General features: G+C 44.2%; 1 protein-coding gene across 1 annotated transcript; it reads right to left on the bottom strand.

The window, feature by feature from the left end:
- Positions 1-1,448: 1,448 nt before the first annotated feature.
- Positions 1,449-8,372, bottom strand: MRPS26 (mitochondrial ribosomal protein S26). Its single transcript, XM_054990061.1, has 4 exons — positions 8,118-8,372; positions 6,617-6,763; positions 3,804-3,927; positions 1,449-1,776 (listed from the first exon to the last, which is right to left on the bottom strand). Exons 1-4 carry the CDS (start codon positions 8,345-8,347, stop codon positions 1,645-1,647), a joined length of 633 nt encoding a protein of 210 aa, XP_054846036.1. The 5' UTR covers positions 8,348-8,372; the 3' UTR covers positions 1,449-1,644.
- Positions 8,373-9,807: the final 1,435 nt, after the last annotated feature.

Genomic DNA, 9,807 nt, shown 5'->3' on the forward strand with positions numbered 1-9,807 from the left:
TCAAAAATCTTATACATTGATCATAACGTTGTTACAAAATATTTCCAATAGAACAATATACCTATTACAAATTACAAAGGACAACACTCTCCCATTCTGTGTATTCAAAGGAAAAAGGATATAGTCTTTGAGTCAACTAGTCAGGTAAGTCCAATATTCAATCCTTTCTACCATATAACAGTTCTCATGTCCTTTTCTTCTTTTTATAGCCACAGGTGATTCCACAGGACATCCTGCAGAGATGGGAGCCCAAACTGGGGGCCGGCTGCAACGCCAGATTTCGCCTCCCGACTTCCTCAGGGGCAAACGAGGGATCACCGTACTAAGACCTGTTTCTTCCCATTTTCACTCCTCAACATTCTCGGAGGTGGATGCAGGTCCATCAGATCCTTTGAATACAGGGAATGGGAGAGTGTTGTCCTTTGTAATCTGTAATAGGTATATTGTTATATTGGAAATATTTTATAACAACTTTATGATAAATGTATAGGATTTTTTAATATTGACACAGTATAACTTTGGAATATTATCCTTTGCCCCATTATTTCCGGGTGGTTTTATTTATTTATTTATTTTTTCAATTTATATACCGCCCATCCCCAGGGGCTCTGGGCGGTGAACAGTTGAAATTGATAAAAACAAAAACTAAAATCAATATACAAATAATAAAACAAATTAACAAGGTGCAGTGGTGGGGAGAACCTTCCCCACCCCAAAGGTGGGAGGCCGACATGGCACCGCCCCCTTCAATCACCAAACGCCTGGCGGAACAGCTCTGTCTTACAGGCCCGGCGGAACGATAATATGTCCCGCTGGGCCCAGGTTTTCATTGACAGAGCGTTCCACCAGGCTGGGGCCAGGACTGAAAAGGCCCTGGCCCTGGTTGAAGCGAGGCGGGCTTCCTTAGGGCCGGGGACCACAAGTAAATGTTTATTCGCTGATCGAAGCGATCTCCAGGGAACGTACAGGGAGAGGCGGTCCCGAAGATATGCCGGTCCCAACCCACTCAGGGCTTTAAAGGTAAGAACCAACACTTTGAACCTGATTCGGAATTCAACCGGAAGCCAGTGCAGCTGGCGCAGGACAGGTGTGATGTGTGACTGGTAAGGTATACCAGGTAAGGTATACCTTTCCACTTTCGACTTGTTGTATTATACCGGGAATTGCCCCATTTTTGTATCATCAACTTCCAGGTGGTAGCGGGATATCTCCCAGAATTATGACTGATCGCCAGATTAATTGCTGTGGAAAAAATGACTGCTTTGGAGGGTAGAACCTACAGCAGTACACCCTGCCACAGCAAAGGAAATGTGGTGAGATAGTGCGAAGATCTGGGGGGAGATGGCTTCTGCTCACCAGCCTGGTTCTGAAATCACACCCAACGTGTGCCAAATTAGAACTCCAAACAGAGAAACAGCACAACTACCAGACACAGCGAGCGAACGCTCTTAAGCAAAACCCCTTCCTTTATTCCTGCGAAGTAGCAGTTCTTTATCAAGAGGAGCCACAAAGTTCTCTCGGCACTAAGTCCAAAATCGACACCGATCCATCCGACAATCCGGAGACACGCTTATCAACAATTCAGTCGAGGGAACGCTTTGGGACCGCGCCACCTCTCTGGGGAGGCCTCTCTCAGATATCCCTCTAAGACAAAACACTCCGCTTGGCAATCCGCCCGTCCTTGTCGATGGCAAAATTGTAGTTGCGTGGATTGTTCAAACATTCCTCGATCCGCTGGTCCAGGTTGTCAGGCGTGATGAAGTTTTTGGCTTCCTCCTGTGCCAATCAAAGAAGAAACAAATCATACAAAGTCCCAGTGCTAAAAGTGCTAAATTTCAAGCACAGTCCTCTGTTCTACCTGGTGTCCCCATGGAACTGCCAAACTAACAGTGGATAACCACACCTAAGGGACTAAACTAACCACAAATTAACTTATTAGAACTATAAATTTTGTTTTGATAATTTAAAGTGGCAAAGTGCAAAGTGCTAATAAATACTGACATAAACATATAAATATATAAATACAATTACATACAAATTCTCAATACAAAACGCTGGATGCAAGGATAACATTTAGATTCCTAGCAAGCAGACGGCCATAGGAAAAGTTCATCAAATCAATTACTTTCAAATAGACTCCTCTTATACATAGGTGCGAAGATGCCAGAGTGATCTCGAAGGAGTCTCCGGACAGGAACAGTATGTAACCACTAAATCTTTACAATGTATAAATTTTCTTTCTTTCTTTCTTTCTTTCTTTCTTTCTTTCTTTCTTTCTTTCTTTCTTTCTTTCTTTCTTTCTTTCTTTCTTTCTTTCTTTCTTTCTTCCTTTCTTGCAGGTGGAAGTAGGCAGATAGAAACCAAGGAGCCACAGACTTGACAAGGAACTGGCTATCAAGAACGCTGGTTTCCAAGTTGTAGCTATATCAGGGGTCGGTAGACCTTGCCAACCCGCATTGGCGCAGATGACTTGCAAACTCTCTTGCATCAGTATGGTGCACTTACTGTGCGCCATACTGATGCAAGTACAAACTCTCTCGCATCAGTATGGCGTACTTACTGTGCTGGCCGTGTTAGTTTGGCTGTTTAATACTATGGGGGCTTCTGTTTGTCCCTCATGGAACTGGCTGAGATGGCAAAGTTTACTTTACTGATTAGAAAAAAGTCAGTAAGTTTGTTTGTTGATGAATGAAAACCCTTCACAGACTATTTATATGAAACAGATAACAATGATTTCTGGATTAAGAGATTTTGACGTTAGAAAAAAAAGAGCTGTTAATCATCACTTAGAGAAAGGGTACATTTGACATGATACGAATATTTGTTTTGGAGAAATTTTAGTTTAGATTGTTTGTTTTTGTCATTTTTTTCAGTATTATCTATGTTTTTGTATGCTGGTTAGTTGTTTTTGTTTGTTTTATTAGTATATGTGTAATTGTAGTTTTTTAGGTTTATTTTTTTTCCAAATTCTGTTTATTGTTTTCAAAATCACCAACAATACAAATAACTTTTACAAGAATAGGTATCTATAAACAATTATTACATTCGGTATGTTTTCTAAATTAGTATACATTCATACGATCATAAACAACATACATTTACAATTCATATACAATCAGTTAGCAATCATTATATCTTACTGTATTGAACATCCATCCTGTTATGTGCTATTGTATCTGAGCATGCGGAAAGGTTTATTTTTTAATTATACAAAACTTTTTTTTTAAAAAAAGAACCTATAGACTGAAACGGAACGTGCTATTTCGCAAGCAGCAAACGTTCGCATCTGCAGGGGCCGACACAATCCACACAGCACTCTGCTGCTCACAGCTTACCCAACAAAAAAGGAGGGGCCACCCCCGTTGTTGCTAACAATATAAAGGGAAACCCACGGGGGTTGTTAAGACTACTATTCACAGAATGCAAAAGCTTACTTTATACAGTAATCATTTACTTGTAACTCAACATGCAAAATTCATAACATAAAAATTAATTTGTACATATTCAATGAGAATGAACCTGCAAAGCAAATATAAGTTAACCAGTGTCCAACTCGTATCTTCTTAAGTATCACAAACTGCACCAACATAAATGATGTCTTCTCTAAACGGAAGCAGCAAGGGGTTAAATGTCCATGTATGTTCCACTTCACTGCAAGTCGCTCACTCAAGTGAGCGACTTGCAGTGAAGTGGAACATACATGGACATTTTAACCCCTTGCTGCTTCCGTTTAGAGAAGACATCATTTATGTTGGTGCAGTTTGTGATACTTAAGAAGATACGGACTGGGGCTCACAGCTTACCTGCAGCTGAAGCACCTCCCCCTCTTTCTCCTTGAGAAATTCCTCCAGAAGGGCAGCCTCTTTCTGGGCTCTAAGCAGCTGCTGTTGCTCCTCTTCGGCTTTTTCCTTTCGGAGACGCTCCTCCCTGAAGGAGGAACACAGAAAGAACAGAGCGCCTGCAGTCCTCAGAAGAGCAAATAGGGTCTTGTGCAAAGGGCCCTTTTTGTGGAAATAAAGAAACGTCTAGCCAGTTTTCGTTGCTTCCAACGAATGGCTGCTTCCTTAGAAATTGGCAAGAATGTTGGGACTAACCCACGGGAAGCATTCAACAATATCAATCATCCACTTAAATAAATTTTTATAAATTTTCAGTTTTTAAAGTGCAAGTGCTATAAACAAGGTTAGTGCAATACATTAAGTGTAATAAATATAATAAGTAGCTAACTCTTCATAAAAGCAATATAGCAGCAACAATTCATGTACAGTTTAAATACATTCTACTGGAACAACCGGGAACTAAACCGTGGTTTTGCCGTAGCAGTTACTCCTGAGGAAGCTTTTGTGAAATCTGTGCTTCAGCCGGCCCCAGATAGGGTGAAAAGGTTCGCCTTGCCAGTCTCAACCTTGCGGCTTTTCTACCATCTGGAGGAGACATCTTAAGATAATTGTTGGAAGAAACGACAACGGAGACAGGACATGGACATTAACCTTATAGTTCCCGGTTGTTCCAGTAGAATGTATTTAAACTGTACATGAATCGTTGCTGCTATATTGCTTTTATGAAGAGTTAGCTACTTATTATATTTATTACACTTAATGTATTGCACTAACCTTGTTTATAGCACTTGCACTTTAAAAACTGAAAATTTATAAAAAATTATTTAAGTGGATGATTGATATTGTTGAATGCTTCCCGTGGGTTAGTCCCAACATTCTTGCCAGTTTTCGTTGCTTAGCTGGTCTTTGGTTCGACTCCTCTCTCTCCCTCTTTCCTGATGGGAGGCAAGATGGCATCAGGCTAGAAGAGACTGCTTGTTTCTCTCCCCCTCTTTGCTGAAGGGGAGCGTATCCATAAAGGTATACTGCCCTCCCCAAAAGCCAGACAAACTGCCCCCTGGGGCAAGCTCTCTAGCTCCACACTAGCTTTACCTTCCTCCCGTTAATTGGCCCAAAGGCGCATCATAGCCAGATGTGTGGGGAAAAGATTGCCTGCTCGAGCTTGTACCGCAGGCAGCCAAAGTAGGAACTAGATCAAGGTGGGTAACCATGTTAGTCTGTCTGTAGCAGTGGAAAAGAGCAAAAGTCCAGTAGCACCAATAAGATTAACAAAATTTGAGGGAGGGTATGTGCTTTCGTGAGTCACACAGCTCATTTCTTCAGATCACAAAAGCTCATACCCGATCACAAATTTTGTTACTCTTGTAGGTGCTACTGGACTCTTGCTCTTTTCTAAAGTAGGAACAGTGAGCCAGAAATTCCTGAGTTCCAACATCTGACAAAGAGAACTGTGATTCTCGAAAGCTTATGCTACAATAAAGTTGGTTAGTCTTAAAGGTGCTACTGGACTCTTTTTGGGTTCCAACATGCCACAAACTCATTACACTCGCTTCGGCAACGAAGGAAATAATACTGGCCTACCTTGAGGGACAGTTGTAAGGATTATCGCTATTTATTTATTTATTCATTTGAATTTTAGCCCGCCCTCCCCGCAAGCGGGCTCAGAGCAGGTTACAACAATATAACTAATACAAAAATAAAGCATTTAAATACATCAAAACCAGAAACAACAATAAAAATATAGTCAGGATCTCAGATGGCAGCCCCCTCCACTTTTCCCAACCGTAATATAATCAAGAGGGGGTAGGGGGTGCAAGCTGTATCATTATTGTGACTTTGCATGTAAGGGGGGCGGATGGTTGTATAGCCCTCCGGGCAGGAGACCAGTAGAAGGCATTTCTAGAAAACCTAAGACTGGCCTCAACCATATGCCTGGCGGAACATCTCTGTCTTACAGGCCCACCAAAAAGACAGAATACACAGCCCTTGTCAAGATACTGGCAGCATCTGCCATAACCATACCTGGTGTGTGGTGTGTGTGTTTGTTGGGGATGGAAGTTATGATGTTATGACTGTCTATTGCAGTTATGTTTCTTTACTCTCACAGGATGTGAATTCTTCCTGGAATTATTTCTCTAAGACTGTGCTTGTTCCTAGCCGCTGGGAAAGGAGCCCACATAACCTTGAACCCTGTGTCCTCCCCTGTGCAGATAGTTCCCAGCAGAATTAGCCAGCCTCTAGGAAAGGGAAAGGGGAGGGGAATGTTAGCCTGTAAATGATACAACTATTCTTGATATTTGGTTGTGCCTCATTCCTGACAACGAACCCAGTAAGATCATGAACGAGCAACTTTTCAATAAAGCGCTTACTAACAATAGTGGAGTCCTTTGAAGGTTACTTGGCACTCTACGTACACTCCACTGTGCCTTTTCTTTGCACTCTGACGAAGCCGATGACGCCGACCCTTTGCCCTTGTTTTTTCACATTCCCTTACCTTGCAGTATCTTTTCCTGAGCTTTTCTTGCCCGCCTGGCCCCCCAATCGACTGAGCCTTCTTTCTCTACACCCCATCTCCTGCCAAGCCAGTGCACCCCTCCTTGCCTCTCCATCCCCCTCAGCTGCCTTAGCCACACGCGCGTCCTAAACAGGCCTGCAAAGGAGCTGCCCGTATCTCCCCCAACAGTTTCTCCGGAAAGATGATGCCGTCATCTCACTGAGGACGCCACTACCTTCCCGGTTTTAATATGTTCAAGAGACAAGAGATCTTTCATTCTCACCTCCGCTGCTGGAGACGCTGGTTCTCGGCGTCATTCCAGGCCATGAGCTGCTGATGCTCTTTGACTATCGCCTCCTGCCTCTGCCTGCCCAACTCGCCAAACGTCTCGTCGTAGCGCTGCTGCATCAGCTCCTGTTTGAATACAGACCTGAAGGCGAGCAAGGCATGGAACATTTAAAAAGCAGCAATGCCCTTTGTGCCCACCCACTTTGAAAGGGGGTCACAAGCTCACATCCTCTACCCCCAAGCCCTTCCGATTTGGCAGTCAGCTGTACCCCGGCCCAGAGTAAGAGCAAACTACCATCTGACAGTAGCGCATGTGCAACTTAGGCAGGCTCTCACCAAAACGTTCTGGGACTGAGATGGGAAACAGGATGCACAAAGCTTACGCTACAATTGGAAGGGGACACTTCATTCATTTTCTTCCCCTTTCTTGGCAGCATTTCACTAGCCTAGGTTCCCAATTCTCTCCTTCCCTGAATATCCTCCCACAATGCCCCATCGGTTGGCCCTCCAGGTTGGTCACTGTGTGAGACCGGATGCTAAACTAGATGGCGCTTCTTGGGTTACATGCAGTTGGCAGGAGTGTCAGTCACCCTCTTGGTTCACATGGGATGAATGTGAGATCCAACAGGCTTGGCAAGGCCCTGCATGGACTCAGAACTTGGGTCCAGTATCCTTTGTGTCATTCAGGTGCTCCAGAGGAAAGAGGCTGGCACCAGAGACCCAAGAGGGAACACGTGTACCTTGCTTGAGGCTGCAAAATACCATAACCCGGAACTCTTTGCGTGCATCCCCATAAAATTCTCTCAACAAGCTTTGCAACAAAACTGGAATCCAGTCCAGTGGCACCTTAAAGACTAACAAAAATGTATTCCTGTGTAACGTTTCATGAGTCAGGTCCTTCTTGAACTGAGAATTTTGATTTATTTTGTTGCAACAGACTGCCTCCAGGAAAGAAGCAAGGGGAGTGAGTGTCGGCCCGGGGAGAGGCTGCTCCTACCCATTCTGCCTTTCTCCCCATGCTACGCATTGACAACAGGTAGTTTTGTTGTTTGGTGCATTGTGTTCAATTTTTTAAAATGGAATTGATGTTTTGTATTTTGGTACTGTAAGTGGCTCTGACACATTTAACAGAGAAAAGCAGGTTAAAATGCCCCAAAAATTAAACAAACACAATACGGCTGCGACTCTGGAATAACAACCTTGCAAAGTAGGCTAGTGTTCTCCACATTCCCAGCCTGAAGGTGGATAGTTCAAGGTAGCACAGGGAGTTTGTGGCAGTGGTGGGATTCGAACCCGGAATCTAATTGCAGCTTAGCTTGTTCAGGACAATGCCCGTTAGTCTCCTGGAAACCAGTTGTATTCCGGGAGATATCCAGGCCCTACCTGGAGTTGGCAACCCTAATATCCCACTAGCACTCTCCACGGGACTACCTGCTTTCCTGATTGGCTGCTTGCTCTGACTGACGTCCCCACCCACCAATGAGACGCCTGCTCACCGTATCGCTTTCATGAGGCGCCCATACTGGCGGTAGCGCTCCCGCACCACCAGCAGCTCGGCCGGGTCGACGGGCGGCGGCACTTTAATCCGGCCGGCCTTGGACTTGGCCGGGGGGTCCGTGCGGGACTTCCGGCCGCGCATCGGTGCGGTCAAGAGCGGCAAGGCCGGGAAACGGCCGCTGAGGAGGGCGGAAGCGGGGCCCTGGGAAGCCTGGAGGCTCCGCAGCATCGCGGCGACAGAGCTGTAGGAAAAGGACACCGGAAGTGGAGCTGGTGCATAATGGGAAATGTAGTTTTTTCTAATACACGGAGTCATTGGATAGGGGAAGCTGTAAACTGGGCGGTCACCGGAAGTTGAACTATGGCTAGATCGGGAATGTAGTTTATCTCATTTCCCAGCTTCTTGGACCATATAGAACGCAGACTAATGAATGAAGGCCGGTAGAGAAGAACGGAAAGGGTGGCCTGCACCCAGGGACTGAACAGGAGGCTTTGTAGCACCTCAGAGACTAAATAAATGTTATTTTGGTAGATGTTTTCTTGAGACAAACTCATCTTCCTCAAACCCAGGAAGCAGTCAATCATTTTGCAGAGATGCATTTTTTATGACAGGGCAGGTTGAAGAATGTGTGTGTTACATATAGACTTTATTACTATGTACTGTTGCCGTAAATAGGATCCTGTGTGCATGTGTGTTTTATGCTGTCATCTCCCATCTACAGCAACCCTATAAATGAAAGACCTCCAAAACACCCTGTCCGTAGCAGACATGCTCAGATCTTGCAAACTGGACAATGTGGATTCTTTAATAAAAGTCCAGCTACATCGTTTTAGGTCTTTTCCTACTGCCTTCTGCTTTTCCTAGCATTATTGACTTTACCAGAGAATCTTGTCTTCTCAGGATGTGGCCGAAGTACAATAGCTCAGTTTTGTCATTTTAGCTTCTAGGGAGAATTCGGGCTCGATCCATCTATAACCCTCTTTATTTGTCTTTTTGGCTGTCCGTGGTATCTCCAAAACTCTCCTCTAGCACCACATCTCAAACGAATCAATTTTCTTCCTATTCGCTTTCTTCACTGTCCAACTTTCACATCCATACATAGTAAAGGGGAATACCATAGTTTGCTCCTTCTGGGTAGTTCTACGTTCAATATGTCAGTCTTAGAACTGCGTGTGCTCTGTTTCAGCATTTCTTCAACTCTGTATTACATGTCTGTCAGTTTAAATCTTTGCAAATTTGTATTTATTGACCATATTACATTGTTTATTAAAATATCCTTGAAATCCATTGCACTCTCACTGTATAATCCACCTTGAGCTAGGGTTGCCAACCTCCAGGTGGTAGCTGGAAATCTCCTGGTATTGCAACTGATCTCCAGGTGACAGAGATCAGTTCCCCTGGAGAAAATGGCTACTTTGGAGGGTGGACTCTATGGCATTATATACCATTCTGAGGCCCTCCCCTCCCCAAACCCCACCCTCTCCAGGCTCCATCCCCCAAATCTCCAGGAATTTCCCAGCCAGGAGCTGACAACCCTACCTTGAGTCTCGGTGAGACAGGCAGACTATACATTAAGTAAATAAATATAAATAAATTATATATAAATTATACATCTCTAGACACACGCATGCATGCATGCATGCATACATACATACAAGTTCAGTTATTGGAATTGTGTTTGGAAAGCA

This window comes from Eublepharis macularius, chromosome 10, assembly GCF_028583425.1.
Source record: "Eublepharis macularius isolate TG4126 chromosome 10, MPM_Emac_v1.0, whole genome shotgun sequence".
In the NCBI taxonomy this organism is placed as follows: Eukaryota; Metazoa; Chordata; class Lepidosauria; order Squamata; family Eublepharidae; genus Eublepharis; species Eublepharis macularius.